At 42.1% G+C, this 15,701-nt stretch overlaps 1 protein-coding gene across 4 annotated transcripts in view; it reads left to right on the top strand.

Annotated features, from left to right (window-relative positions):
* ANKRD6 (ankyrin repeat domain 6) overlaps positions 1–15,701 on the top strand; it is a 31,951-nt gene that overhangs the window by 14,057 nt on the left and 2,193 nt on the right. For 2 of the 4 annotated variants that reach the window (XM_062488669.1, XM_062488670.1), the window contains exons 3-13: positions 2,793–2,891; positions 3,400–3,498; positions 6,714–6,812; positions 7,694–7,792; positions 9,387–9,485; positions 9,722–9,799; positions 10,603–10,707; positions 10,960–11,097; positions 11,327–11,503; positions 13,471–13,623; positions 14,185–14,298. In XM_062488669.1, coding sequence (XP_062344653.1) covers positions 2,793–2,891; positions 3,400–3,498; positions 6,714–6,812; positions 7,694–7,792; positions 9,387–9,485; positions 9,722–9,799; positions 10,603–10,707; positions 10,960–11,097; positions 11,327–11,503; positions 13,471–13,623; positions 14,185–14,298 — 1,260 coding nt within the window. The remainder of the gene's footprint in view (positions 1–2,792; positions 2,892–3,399; positions 3,499–6,713; positions 6,813–7,693; positions 7,793–9,386; positions 9,486–9,721; positions 9,800–10,602; positions 10,708–10,959; positions 11,098–11,326; positions 11,504–13,470; positions 13,624–14,184; positions 14,299–15,701) is intronic. The other 2 variants (XM_062488671.1, XM_062488672.1) reach the window with 2 other exon arrangements.

Raw genomic sequence — 15,701 nt, forward strand, 5'->3', positions numbered from 1 at the left:
AGGTTGATGTTTGTGCTGAGGTGTAAGGGAACAGTGGACCAGGTGCTGCCCTGTCCTGCTGGCTGAGGGGTCTGGTGGTGGTAGGGACAGACCCTCACCAGGACAATGATACATGCCCTCTCTTCACTGGGAGGTGCCTCAGTTGGTGAAACAAGGTTTGAGATATCCTTTGACACTCCCTGCTACGTGGATGAGGTGCTTATTTTGTCCAGTCAGGCTGTGGGTTGGACCTTACTCTTGGAAGCTTGTGTAGGGAAGATGCCATCACCAAAGCCCGTACCTTGGGCAGTAGGCACCTGAGTCTGCCATTTGCAGGACTTGTGTCTCTTCACTTACTTCCAGAATGTGTTTTGGGACAAAGCTTAGGCATGGCTGAAGCTGTCTCAGTGCTGCTCTGCATCCCCAGTGCACGGTCTCCCAGCACACGGGTTGGGATTACCAAGGTGGACCTGGTCTTGCAGCAGTGAGTGAGGTGTGCTCCCCACTTTCCAAACAGACAAATAATGTTAGGAGCAGCTGTCATATCAACAAAGCCCCAAAAGCTGAATAGTCTTTGGCCTCACTGCAGTTACTGTGATGGGGACAGGAACAGCCTTGATTTAAACTGTCCCAGTAAGAAGATGCTTAATTACAAGCCAAATCCTGTACAGTCCATTCCTGCCCCAAATTTGTCTTCTCCACAGTAATTTTCCCAACTGTAAAGCACTAGGAACCAACCACTCATTGTTCAGATTCCATCCACTGCAATGACAGTTACCATTTTATTTTAGTCTGTTTTTATATCTTCTGTAGGTTTGCGGTGCATCAATACCGCTTGGCAGGAGTAGGTCGGAAGATTACTTTTCATTTCATGATAGTCAGATAAAATGATTTTTGCATTGTCCCACATGACTCACTACTGCAGTAACAGTAGCTGTGCCATTATCAAAAATCAGATACAAAATTCTTCCTTAGTTTGTTGGTGAGCAGATTTCCATGTTGTCATAGTAACCAGTAACTATTTGACATTTGTACTTGTGAGATGGTATAATTTGGACATTTTCCATAACATTTTGGTTGTCTTTGAATTTGGAACAAATACATAAGTTCAGAGCACTTGCCATGCTGTCAATTTTCTGATAATTTTTGTTCCCACTTCCTGGAAGCTTTACTGTCTTTGCTGAAATCTATTAAAATACATTTCCAGTCACAAGACCAAAAGTAAAAATATGTAACCTCTAGAAACAACAACAACAACAAAAAAGCAGATTTTTAAAAAGCACCTTCAACAGAATTTTTAAAAATCAACTTCATGATTACAAGCCAATTTAATGATTTACTGGTAGGGATTACTGAAAGATTGTGGCTGGCAATGCTCATTTTATTAACAGATTAATAACTATTTTGGTATCATTAGCACAAAAGACCCCCACCAAGAGCAATTTTTAAGTCAGCTGCTAATTGCCTTTGAGAACAAATTGTTCAAATAAGCCAGTTACCTAAAGACTTGGGCTCTCTAGAATAAAAAATACAGAAATTCCTCTAATTTTAGTATTTCATATAATATGCCATTATCTGATAAAGAATTTTAGCAGAGAAATTTTGTGTCTATTTGGGACTTGGTTTCCTGGGACACATGGCATATGTCTGCCCTGCATGTGTTTATGGTGAACATTATCTAGATAAGCAGAAATGGATTGGATTCCAAGTCTGTTTATTCATCCCAAAAAAGTCTGTGTGCAGCTTTGAAGCCTGTCTCTGTTCCTGGACTCAGGCTGTGGCTTGGCATTGCTGGTTCAAAGCAACTTCAGTGGAAAGCCAAGACCAGTTGTGGCAGCAGTGGAGGTACTGCAGCTCATTTTCCCATTGATCCCTGTATTATATCCCTGCACACTGCTTCAGAAATCCTTCTCTTGCCCCTCTTTTATCAGGTTCTCACCAACATGGACATAAAATCATGTAGATAATCCCTGATGGGCAGGGATTTAAGTGGTTTAAGTTTCCGTAGTCTTCAGTTTCTGGAAGGATTGCAGAAAACTAACCTTGGGCTCTCTAGCTCAGCAAATGAGTTCAGCAGGAGAGAGATGGGCAGTGAGACAAGATGACCATATCATCATAATCTCTTTTGGAAAGCTGGCCTTAAAGGAAATAAACTGATGTAGGAGACTTGCTTGTTGCTGCTATGTGGTGGGTCAGTGAGGAATGAAAGTCATTTGGACCTCAAGATCACTCAGTTGCTGGTGTGAAAAAAGTGGATGGTCCTGCAGTTGTGGTTCTCATTGTAAAGTTGCCTCCACTCTTAGCACTAATTGGTAAATTCATCAGAGGTGCTGAAGAGACCGATCTCATCTCATGCTCCTTATCCTAAGCAGGGCTGATGGAGCAATCAGAGCCAGAGCAGGAGAGCCTTATCCAGTTAGTGTAAGTCCTGGAGGATCATTATGATGAATTACGACAGCCTGTAATTCCCTTTAGTTCCCTACAGACACTGATGACTATTAGACATGGAGAGCCAAATGTGTCCAATTCACTGCCTTCTAATACTGCCATATTTTTAGAACGCTTCAGCGCTGTATGTGGGATTGTGATGACTTGCAAACTTCTATAAATGGTTTGTAGCTCTGATACTTTCAATAACTTCATTAATCTTGGTAACTTTTAATGGTAGTTGTTTATGGGGACTGTTTTCAAAGGCAGCTTGGATTTAAACAGTTATGTGTGTTGAAGATGTAGCCCATGTGTGTTGTCTGCATTTGTGTTAAGTCAAAATGAGGTGGGAATTGTGCCAATTACAAATTTGTTTCTTTTTGCAGGGTGACCAGACAGCATTGCACCGGGCTGCTGTGGTAGGGAACACTGATATAATAGCAACTCTGATTCAAGAGGGCTGTGCTTTGGACAGACAAGACAAGGTAACAGACAAAACAAAAGCCCTGTGGGATGGCAGCTTTGGCAGTCAGTAATGTTAAGGTCTCAGAGAGAAAGTTACAGTTTATACTCCTTAGTAAGTGTCTGATGCTTGGAGAGGAATTGGAACAATTACATTGAAAAAAACCCTGTACCATCTCTTTAATACAAATTACTGATTTAGTTATCCTTTTATATTAAGCTGATACTTTTTGGTTTAAGAGTCTGTTCTCAGCTCATTAAGGGGTAGATTAAAGGAATGTACAACCATACTATGCAGTACACAAAAGACTGCACAGTTCCCATGATTATCCCAGAAACTTGAGAATCCCAGGCTCTGAGTTTAGTTTAGGTGTAAATATAATAAATTTAAAGCTCAAGACAAACAACAGTATTTTTACCCTCTTCTAAACATGAAATAGAAAATAAGCTAGTAGGAAATGAAAATATTTTTAACAGAGTAGGTTGGTTATACAGCCCGTAACATTCTCCTCTTGTGTTTATGCTCTTCAGGATGGGAACACTGCTCTTCATGAAGCTTGTTGGCATGGATTCAGTCAGTCTGCCAAAGTGCTTGTTAAAGCAGGAGCCAATGTTCTTGCCAAGAACAAGGTGAGACCCGTGGAGGAGGAGCTTTCAGTTCTGGTCTAAGGTGGCTGATTCTCAGAACTGGAGATTTCTGGCCATGGCATTTCTCAGCAGGTGGGGGACCAGCTCTTAGTGGGATTTTTTTCTTCTTTTTCTTTTCATTTATCATGCCTGGATGGTTCATCCACAGGCATTAGGAAATTCATATTTTGACAGCTGATGCAGGAGAAACTCAATAACACGTTGAATGATACATTGATTACAGCTGAGGCACACTGCCATTCCTGTGGAAATCTCCATGGTGCTCTAATTTATACTGAGGAGATTCAATGTGATTTGGGTGATTTAAAATGGAAATGAATTGTACTAATAAGAAAATGGTATTGAAAATCTGGTTTTTTTCCAGAAATTAAACAGCCAAAAGAATGTAAGCCACAGAGAGAAAAAAAAAAAAAGAAAAAAAAAGAGTGCCTTTTGTTACTAAGTTCTTCCTAATATATTGGCATAGTCTCTTCCCAGAATCTTATAATGAACCTGGATTATGTTCCTTCTGGTATTTATAATACCTTGAGAGTCATGTAGAGGAAAGAATAACAAAGTAAAGGGTTTTAGTTCCACTCTAATTGTTATAACTGAGGGGCACTTCAGTTCAGTAATTCAGAAGTTAATGGAATAGTCCAGGAAATGGGGGTGGCAGCCCACAGTGTGAGCAGAGTCAGGGTTTGGACAGCTGTGCTGCTGGGTTGGTCAGATCACACGGCTGGCACTGTGCCCTGTGTGACAGGGAGAGGGCTTTGGGATTGCTTTTGGGGATCTCTGAGCATTTCTGATAAATGTGTCTCTAAAACAACAACTGAAAGGTGCTGGGAAAGGAAGGAGACAGCTGGTCAAAATCCAGGATTTAGAGTAAAAAGGCATGTTGCCTCGGCATAGTGTTACTGTATGTGCACATGTATATAGGCACTAGAGAAGCATATGTTTGTACAGTTGTGGTGACTCTGTGGTCTGCAATTACATCATCTTCGATATTATTTTATTTGTATTCCTTCTTTTGCATTATTTCAACTACCAGATTTTATTTACTGTAATTACTTTTGCTGTAATGTCCCCATAGATTTGTATCAAGGGTGTTTTAGAAATCTTCCCATGCTTGACTATAAGTCTTGTGAACTATTTTGCTGCTGTCCCTGGATACGCTTGTCTATGTATACACATACACTTCTGTACAAAGTTGTGGGCTTAAAATGCAAGTCTGGTTATCCTGCATGCTTGGGTGCCTCAGGGAATTAGAAGATTTAGCTTACAATCCAGTTTAAGTCAGCTGGAGGCAACCTCTCTGGGAAAGTATGTGCACAATATAGCTCAGCAGGGTTGATGGCTGAAATATGACTGGCAAACTTAAATACTTCCTGAGCAGTTTCTGTGCTAGTCTTTGATGTCTTACCCTTTGCGTTTAACTCTTTGGGTGGTTTTTAATGGACAAGATATATTCTCAGGAGATGCTGAAAAATGTGGGAATCTTGCATGCTTACATGTGCTTTTACCCCCTTTGTTTTCAAGAAAAATGAAGAGCTTAAGTCTACTTAATCCCAAAATGGTTTCTCTGTTCTCTCAGGTTTTTGTGTTACTGATGACAAGGCATTATCATTCTGACAGCTTTTCTGGCAGCCACGGTTGAGTGCCATGTGCAGGAACATCCCACAGGCTGTTGACTTACACCTGGGCATTGTGTGATTTTGGATGGATGGGACAGATATGGGCTGCTAGATTTGCCAAACCTGTGAAGCAGGAGAAGATGGGAAGGATTTGACACTGTGTTTTGGGTAGCTGTATTCCTTCTGCACAGCAGTCACCCTGGAGGTGCAGTTTATTTTCATTTTCTTTGGCTTAATAAAACCTTCTCTGCTGTGATAGATCATCCAGTGAGATCAATCATAGCCTTATTTTTAGGTTCTCCGTTTCAGTGAAGATTCCCAGACTGGTTCCCTCTCTCCCTCTTAGAAGTTGGTGAGAGATTTGTCACCCCATGGGAGATGAGTCAGATGAGCCACTCTGTGAGCTCTGACCCTTGGCACCATGATTCTCCCAGAACTGAGGTCCTCACCTGCTGCACAGGACATGTGCCTTCCCACCAGGGCCAACCTGACAAACAGCAAATGATAAAGGCATTGCAGAGGCTTTTCAGAGATAAATCTGTGAGGGAAAAAATTGACACTTAAACACAGTTTAGCTGAGGAGGAAAATATTAATGTCTGCCAGAGCTTAGAGACTACATTCAGGTCTGTAATATGGAAGTGAAGGCCTAAGACCACATTTAAGAGTTGGCTTTTATAATTCAAACCCTGCAGCTTTGACCTGTGTCTTGAAAGCAAGGGGAACAAATCAAAGGACACAACCAAGCTGAACAGACAGTGTAATAAGCCTGGTAAACCTTTTTACCTGAGGTGATTTAATTTCTAGCTTCCAAGAGCCTGAATGTTTTTAGACTAAAAAAAAGCCAAATGCTGCCAGAAAAACTTGTCAGACCAATAAAATAATTCACTGTGTTAGAAAGACAATACAAAAGCCAACACTTCTTTGATTTCTGCTCATTTTCTTCATTGAGGAACCATAGCATGTGATTCTCTGGGGCTTGGGTGGCTTTTTGCCCTCCCTTCTCATCTTTGCTGGAGGCTGGTGTGCCTCCAGAACATCAAAGCTTCTTGATAGCCTAAATCTGTATCCTGCCCAGTGAGAGCACCTACAGACCCAGCCAGACTTCAGGCTGGTTTGTGTTACAATCATGAGGAGACAGGAGTTGTGACCCTGGTCTGCTCAATGCCCTGCAGCACTCATGGCTGGGATCAAAGATCCCATGCCATGGCAGTTTGATTTTTTGGTGTCTGTGCATGGGGGAAACCCGAAACACAGGAATTACAGTTCTTTAAATTAAATATTTAACACTGCTGTTTGAGACTAAAGAACGAGACAGTTTCTAGAGTTCTTTGTTCCTGTAAATGGATTTGACCAATGCAGATATCATTATACTGTCCTATTTCTGCCTTTATTATATGCCAGGTAAGCCACTGCCAGAATGAAGTAGGGATTTCAGTCTCCAGGTTCATTCATCTCACATTTTTGTGAGACAGTTTCCCACCCTTGGGTGGATCTTCTTGTGCAAAGATCTGTGAGGTTCTATCTTTTAATGCTTATGTTCAATTTCTAAATATGGCTTTTATATTTTTCTGTATTTCTCTAAGGCAGGTAACACACCTCTTCACCTGGCTTGCCAGAATAGCCATTCCCAGAGTACTCGTGTTTTGTTACTTGGAGGATCTCGAGCAGACCTCAAAAATAATGTGAGTTTTGGAATTAACATTCTTCATTTTTGTGTGACTTTGTTGTAGGTATATTGCTTTAACTTGTAGAAATACTCAGAAAGGCTTTAAGCAATGATTTTTATTATAAATTTTATTGAAAAAACCCCACTAGCCAACCATTGTATTCATCATGCACAGGAATGCTTTTGGTATGACTGAGTGATGCACTACTTGTACCCATCTCTTGAGCAAGGATAGGAGCCAAATGGGGTTTTGCTGTTGCAGTGACAGTGGTGAAAGGCTTCAGATCGGCAAATCATACACACTATGTGTCAGTCTGTCAAATGACGTAGATTCAAGGTTTCAGTACAGCTTCCTTCCTATTTTATAATTATTCTGGCATGATAGATAAAGAAAAAAACAATCTACAAAAGGAAGCCAGGTAGTTTTGCCCTGCTTGACAACAAAGTGGGCAGAGAAATGGAAAACTGTGGGGTTTTTGCACAAGTGCCACCCTTCATGGGAATGGTGCTCTGGCTCATGCTTTCTACATTATGTGGAACCCTAAGCTGAGATTCCAAATTGCATTGGTTTGTGGTTCAGAAGAAGAGATTTAATGGGAAAATATAATTAATTCAGGGTTTGTAGTGCCAGTAAAACAGCATCTTATTTTTCCAGTATTTCCCATTAGTAGTTGAAGAATTCATGCTCTCACCTTACCTGACCCCAGCTCTCGCTAAACTTTCCCACCCATAATAGCAGATTTTGTACTGCAGAGAAGACAGCATTGCTGTTCTGTGGAAGTGTGTGGTTTTTACTGCTATTTCTGATTTAATAGGATTATTTCATCCCTGAACATCATGACAAGTACAGGCTTTCTCACTGTGATTACATGCTCAGAGCTTTGTTTCTGTTTGCAGGCAGGAGATACCTGTCTGCATGTGGCTGCTCGTTATAATCACTTGCCCATCATTAGGGTGCTGCTCAGTGCTTTCTGTTCTGTCCATGAAAAGAACCAGGTCAGTGCATGAACCTCATTGTGACTCTGTGCCCTTTGCACATGGCCAGTTGTTGGGAAGAGGAATTCCTACCTGAGTAATCCCACTTCACTCTGTGTGTTCCACACTACCACCAAATGCCTAAGCATTTATGAATAGCCTTACAGTAATGACATATCAGTGGTTTATTATTTTGCCATCACATTTGCATTATTTCTTTAAAACATTGCTTATTTATGAGGTGATTTAATGGTCTTACAGCCATTACAGAGACATTGTGAAGCACAATTCACTGACATTTAGATGCTATTAAAGTGTGAATTCCTCTGGAATACTTTTATTTGCTGCATTTTGCAGTAGGGGGAATTAAGAGGATATAAAAGTGAAGACAAAGCATGTTCTAAATTCAAAGTAATGATCAGTCCAGCCTAGGATTAATCATCCATAGTTGTTTTATAGGGAATTAATTGATTGCTGTACCTATAGCATAGCCTCACTGGCTCGTAGAAGGGAATGAAAATAGTACGTTAAAATGTGTTAAATCTGCTAAATAAACGTATTATGTGGTGCTTAACCACATTTTCTCATGTTCCTTGGAAATCTTCCATGTGTAGTTGAGTATCATAAAGATGTTTTCTGAACTGTACATTTAATGTTCTTTCTTCACTATGAGATATTACAACAAACAAAATGGGTTTCAGCATGTTAAATTTACCATGTAATTTTATTTGGGAAATAAATTTTTAACTTGCAAAATGAGCTACTAAATATTAAGATCAACTGGTGTGAACCTGGCCCAGAGAGATATCCCTTTCCTTCATTCCCCAGTACTACCCAAAGTTGTTCCCTATTTGCCCACAAAATTATTTGATTTAGGAGCACACCTCATCTAAGTTAGCAACAGGCTCTAGTTCTTAAGGAAATCTAATTTTATGAAGGCAGTGCAAAATGCAAGACCAGGGGGATAGGAAGGCATTATACACACATGTCCTGTCTCACTTGAACAGTTTGTGGCTCTGTTACCAGTGCCCAGATCTGATCACAGCTGTCTTCACCTCACTGCACCAGGACAAGGGCAGGGCAGTGTGTTAGTGCTGGACCCAGATTGCCTTCTGGCTCTGATCCAAAATCAGTTTTTCCCGAGGAAACCTGTGAAGAGAGTGCCAACCATCTCGCTGCTGGTACTTACCTGAGTATTTCTGAGTAATGTGATACCTGACCACCTGCACACCAAATAATCAAACCTGGGGGAAAAAAAAGAAGAGAATATTGTGGTGGGAAAACTTGTTCTACCCTCAGATGTCGTATCCATTTGCTGGAGGTGGAGCTGGGGTGTCTCCAAGCTGCATCATGCGTCACTTGTTTTAGATAAATCAGATTACCATCGCCCCAGCTGCATTTCTCAAACCCAGTCTGAAGAAGCTCTTTGCCCCCTCCTGTCATCTTCCTCCCCACTCAGTCGTGTTTTACTGACCAGGTCTGATTTAAACTTAGTTGTTGCCTCAGTAAGTGTAGGTTTTTTCATCTCCGAGCATCTTTTAGGAAGGTGTGAATTCTGTAGAGTGAAACCCAAGGACTAGTGTCACGAGTTTGTTTTCTGCTTTCTGACTTGCAGGCAGGAGATACTGCACTCCATGTAGCTGCTGCCCTAAATCACAAGAAGGTGGTGAAACTCTTGCTGGAGGCAGGGGCTGATGCATCCGTTGTCAACAATGTAAGCAGGACACAGAGTTTCTTTTCTACTTTGTATTAATGAAGAGTCCCTTCAACATTCCTCATAGGCTTGGTAGAAAATACTTGGTTGTAAAGTGTTGAATTATATCTGGGTAAATTAACCCAATTTGTCACTTTAGTCTTGTGTGCAGAGTATGTACTGAACTTGGTTAGAGAAATTCCATGTTTCCAGTAGCTTGTGTTTTGAAGGAAATGTCCTTTTCTTTTTTCTCTCAGGCAGGCCAGACCCCTCTAGAGGTTGCCAGACAGCACAATAACCCTGAGGTTGCGCTCCTGCTCACTAAAGCATCACAGGTACATTACACATCTTTCCCCAACACACACATACACAGAGCTGAGGCCACTTAATCTTGGGAGGCTGCATCCCCTGCTCCTTGTCTTCTGCTGTGAAAGGTTCCTACATTTCTGCTGGCATTGTGGCTGGCTTCAGGTCTATTGACATAGAGCCTTTCAGCCCCCAAGGTGAGCAAGGTGTGCAGATTAAACCTCAGCCTGAAGTGCTGTCAGAGATCTTGGTGTCCTGACTGGCAGAGGGTGGAGCAGTCAGAGGCATTTGTTCTCTGCAGTGGCCCAGGGAGTTATAAAGTTGCCCTGTACCCAACAGCTCCTGAGTTGTGTCACCCTGCTGCCTGCCTCAGGCATATCCTGTTCACGGAAAGGTGGGTAGCACTGGAGGACGCTTTACAATGGGGACAAAATGTTTATGTCCTGTTTATACTTTGCAGCTGTGTGTGAAATGCTGCAATGCTCTTCAGACCAGAAGGCAGAAAGGCATCAGACACAATCCTTTCCCTCCTGCTCCTTGTCACCTCTGCATGAAAAGGGCTGAGCTTGGCTTGGGAACCAGCCAAAGGCCAGTAGAAGAGGTGCTCACCCTACTAGGGGACCACAGAGTGCCCCAGCAGAATGAGCTCAGTGCTGGTGTGTTTTCCCAGCCATAAACACCCACGTTGCTTGGCTCAGCAGCATCCATCTGGCAGTGCACTCTCCTTTATCCGTTGTCTTTCAGACAGACAAGGAAAAGGTCTGCTCTATTACTTGTCTTCTGTGGTAGGAAAGAGCATGACATCACTGTTAACAGTGTGATCTGTCTTCAGGTCTCGCGTTTTAACCGTGGGAGAAGCCTGAGGAAGAAGAGAGAGAGACTGAAGGAGGAAAGGAGGGCTCAGTCAGTGCCACGGGATGAAGTGGTACAGAGCAAGGTACAGCCTGGCATTACCAGCTGGATCTGCTGTGAGGAGGGACTGTCACGAAAACCCATTGAGAACTTAGTCTGTTTGGCACCATCACTTGTGCATGGCCCCAGCAGCTGCCCAAGGCAGTCTGTCATGCTCTGCTGCTAAAGCATTTCCCACTCACATGTGCAGAGCAGCTTAAAGCTGGGCAATCAAAGAAGAGGTTCCTTTTCCCCATCTCTGCAACTGCTCTGAAATCCCTGTCTTTGCTTCAAGCAGGGCAGTGTCTCAGCTGCTGATGACACACCAAGCAGTGACCAGCCCCCAGAGAGGAAGAACAATCTGAAGGATAAACCCCGGTCAGCCTCACCAGATCCCAAAGGGAAAAAGAGCAAAAAGAAAAAGCCAAAGGAAAAGGTATCAGTAGATTTAAAACAAGAGAGAGAAAGAAGGGATAGCTGTTCAGAGGTTGTGTGGGTCCCTTTGGTGTGTTGTGGCAGCAACCCTACCATGCTCCTGGGGCAGAGATAGCCTTCAGATAAAAGTGATTTTTACTGTAATTGTCACAATGGATTTGTCCCATTCCCACCAGGAATAGTTTACCAAGGTGCTCATATAGGCAAAACATTGTGTGTATGTTATGCAGGTTTCAGCACTCTCAGACCCCATCTCCCCAGCTGATCAGCAGACACTCCCTCAGCCCCAGAAGAACGTGCCAAAGCGCAGAAGTAAACACCACTGCTCCTCTCCACCCCCTCCCCACGAGGTCCGAGCCTACCAGCTCTACACACTCTACCGAGGAAAGGATGGGAAGGTGATGCAGGTGAGCCACTGCCCTCACAGAGGGAGACACTGCGAGCAGCCCATGGAGCTGGGACACAAATAAAGGATAGAAAATATGCTCCACTAACTGCACTCTCAGGGGCATGAAATCATGACTTGGGATTTGTTTTCCTTGCTTGGACTTCAGCTGCATTTTGGCCCGAAGTCTGGTAAACAATTAAGCTGGTTTTGTGCCTGTTAAAGAAGACATACTTATCCCTTGATCTGCAAAGATAAGGGGTAAACAGTGATTTGAAATGACATGAGAACTTCCATTACATATTTTGAAACATTAGGAGTTCTGACAGGAGATGCAAAGAAATTTTCCAAGGAAAAGCAGTGTGTGAGAACCAAAAGCTTACTACCTAAACCAAGAGGTTAAGTAAGCTCAAATGTATTTTGTTCCAATTCTTTCTGGGTTTTGCAGCATGTCTTTGGGTATTCTGTGTTTACTGGGGGCAGGATCTCTATAGAAACTGGTAAACAAATAAACCTGGAGCTACCAGGCCACATGCCTTTATTCCAGTTCGGAAAATAATATTTTAGTGACTTTATTGCACAATTACCAGTAGACATTTAAAAGAAAACATAAAAAGTCATTAAATTATCCTGTAGACACTGTATTGTTGTTTTCTTAATAATTCCCTCCTGTACTCCTGCAAGGTCTCTCCTTTTATTTCCTTAGCTTCTCACATTCATCCATCAGCTCTTGTCAGTCCCTTCCTGTAGTTCAGAATGTCAGCAGATTCTGAAGACCATTCAAGTCAGACTTCAAAGGTTTTACTGGTTGTTTACTGCTTTCCAACATCTCCGTGTAATGTTTGAGAAATTTCCAGATGAGGCACTATGGAATTGTCCTACAGCAGTCATCAGGAAGGCTGAGGGACCTTTCATATATTAAAGGGATAAAGGAACAGAGAGGTGCAGAAGGCTTGGGGAGCAGAGAGGTGCAGAAGCCGATAGGACCTGTATACAAATCTCATCTGTTCACAAAGATTAGCTTAATAGAGCTAGACTCCCATACAGTATTTCCTAAAATACATGACACTCCTCTCTCCTTTTTTTTGCTTGTCTGTCCTCTTTGATGCCCTGAGGCCATGAATAGCATACATAATTTCTGAAGTACATGTACTTCTGAAGCTCTCTTAGGTAGTCAGCAGACCACCCACCTTTCCCTGCCAAGGGAATAACCCCCATTTTATGAAACATTGCTGTGGGGCTAAAGAAGAGAGGGAGCCTCCTCTGCAGACAGATTCAGAGCAGCTGCTTTGGGCTACTGGCACAGCCCCTGAAGGAGCCAGCGTCTTCCTTTGGGCTGCAGAGGAAGCTGATGAGGTTTAGCTGTCCTCACTTAAGGAAGCCTTTTGTGATCATCTCCCTGAGAGATTTAAATGTGATCTGTGTAGCTGCCCTTGCAGAGGGACCATGGGATGGTGCCACAGGAGTTAAAGGCAGGCAGAGGAGCGCCCAGCAGACAAGGGGCAGCTGAATGCCAGGAGGGTGAGGGCAAACAGAAGCAGCCAGGCCTTGCCATTCGGTACTGAAAAAGGACAGAGCACATGATTGGTGTTAAGTTATAAATCAAATGCACACAACCCACATGCATCCAGATAATCAGATTTTTTTTTACATTTGAGAATTATAGCATTGAGACACGGGGTATAGGCCTGTGATGTATTCCCTCAGTCAGCACACAGGGTCTGAGCTCAGTGCTGCTTGCAGCCCCTGTGAAATCAGCACTACTGTATTAGGGTGTGTCCATACACATCAGATCAATCCTTGTGTAGGCTGTGCTTTTTCAAATAACAGCACATTTGCTGAGCTGCTGTAAGGTAACTGTCAGGAAGGTGAGATACAGTACCTGGGATAGAAGAAACCAAGACTGCCTGAAGGAGGCTATGATAATGTTCCAAGTGTGCTAAGAGGGTGGTGGGGTGTAGCAAATAAATGTATTATCACTCCTTTCAGGCACCCATAAATGGATGTCGTTGTGAGCCCCTGATAAATAAACTGGAGAATCAGCTGGAGGCAACAGTGGAAGAGATAAAAGCTGAGCTTGGGACAGTACAAGATAAAATGAATATTAAGCTGGGCCAGATGGAAAGCAAAACTCAGCATCAAGTAAGAACACGACCTGAAGTTCTGCTTGCCTGTATGATTTAGAAACATATCCTAAACTTAATTATTATTTTCATTGTAATGATTCATTTTTTTGCTTCTTGGGTTGTAAAAGAAAACCTGAATTCTAATACTCAAGTCCACGGAACTGTGACATTCCACTGGGAACTGATGTTGCAAACTAGGGTCTTGAGAAAAAACACATTTCATGTGTTAAGTGGCTTCTGGTGCTTCTTTAGACAACAAATCTTAAGGGCTTGAGCCATTAAGAGGGAAAGAAGGCAGTCCTATGACTGGTCAGTTCATAATTGTCAAAATCCCTCTTGGAGAATTATGTATGTATTGAGATTCAAGATCCTCTAAATTACTTTTTATTTTTTATTTAATAGTTATTCATTGGTAATTTTGTGATTTAGCCTCTTTGCAAGCTACATCTAATTGTAATTGGCAGCATTCCTAGAAACAAAGACTGAAAGACAGACTGTACTTTGATTTACAGGGTTCACAGATGGGAGTTTAGTTTCTAACGTGATGATCTCAGCTGAACATTGTGTTTCCCCACAGCTCCGAGTTTTGGACAAGCTCATGGCTGAGCGACTGTCGGCAGAGAGGACAGAGTGTCTTCACCGCCTGCAGCAGCACACGGAGCTGGAAAAGAATGAGGGGGAGAAGAGGCAGGTAGGGCTTGAAACAGCTACTCCCTCTTAGTCCATCCCCTGGTAGTAAAAGAGTTTCAAAGACCAAATTATTCCTACCAACCATCTTAGTCACTAAACCAAATTTATGAAGGTTTTGCATTAGAAATTAGGAACGTGACATCCAGTTTCTGCTGTAATTTAATTTGGTGTGTCTCTAGTGTGGGATCTACAACAAAATACCATTTATTCTAACAAAGTGATTTGCAAAAATTCCCAAAACTAAATTTTTCACAGTTGTGGTTTCAGCTTTTGCTTCATTAGAGGACATATGCAGGAACATATCAAAATAGTAAAAAGGCTAAGATATGTGTTGTTTCTTTTCCTTCTCATCCATTTGACTGTGGGGCCTGGGAATCTCTCCCTTCTTCTCTATCTGATCTTTTCACCCCCCATGTATTAAAAGGCTGAAGTTCTTTCCTCTGATGTCAGCAACACGGCACCATCTCCAAGCTGTGTATTACTGCCAATAGGAAAGTCCATTTTTGTATGCTTGTTCAACCAGCAGTACAACTGCTCCCATAGAGATCCAGCTCTTGCCCTTCCAGCTTCTGCAAAAACTCACCATTTAAAACCTGCTGAGAAATTTGTTTCTCCACTCACACAGATGAATTTAAAATACAGTTTGTTTTCTCCTTATTGGTATTCTTCCAAGAACTGAGAAATACACGTTGTGCTAGGAAAACGTTTATGAGTGTTTGTAAGACCATTCCAAATCCATGTAAGAAGACTGACAGGTGTGATAATACTTGCATATATACTGATCAAGATACTTGGGTCTAACATCCACCAAACACTCTTCTCCAAAGAAAAGTACTTACCAAACTAAGGCACCTTTAATTTTTATTTCATAAAAGACATAAGTAGTTTATTGGCTTCTGAGCACTTAGATTTGTTCTCCATCTCCTAGTAATCTCCATTTAAGTCACAACATGCTGGAGTGATACAGCAGTGAACTGAATTAAGTGATGTCAGCTGCTCCTGCTCATTTGGGTCTAATTGAAACATCTGAAAAAACAGAACTGGGCTTTACTAAACACACTGAACATCCTTGTGCCTAGGAGGGCCTGACCTAAATTTATGATACCATATGAACAGCAGGGTGAAATGAGCTACTCCTATTTTAAATTATTTAAATGCATCTGCAGCTGGCATGTATTAAGCATCTGTGTAATCTGAAAGCTGTTACTGATTTTTCATTTAGTGGGGGACTCACCTTTATCACTGAATGAACAGAGAAGCAGAGGTTGGTAGCTCCATAAAGCTGTCTCCAGGAAGTGTCTAATTTGAATTTCGCTCTTAAAAAATGACCACGTGGTGTTCCTTGCACTTAGAAAGTACCACTGAGTTTATGATTAAACAAATCATCCCTGACAGAGGATTCAG

Source organism: Cinclus cinclus, chromosome 3, assembly GCF_963662255.1.
Source record: "Cinclus cinclus chromosome 3, bCinCin1.1, whole genome shotgun sequence".
NCBI classification, from domain to species: Eukaryota; Metazoa; Chordata; class Aves; order Passeriformes; family Cinclidae; genus Cinclus; species Cinclus cinclus.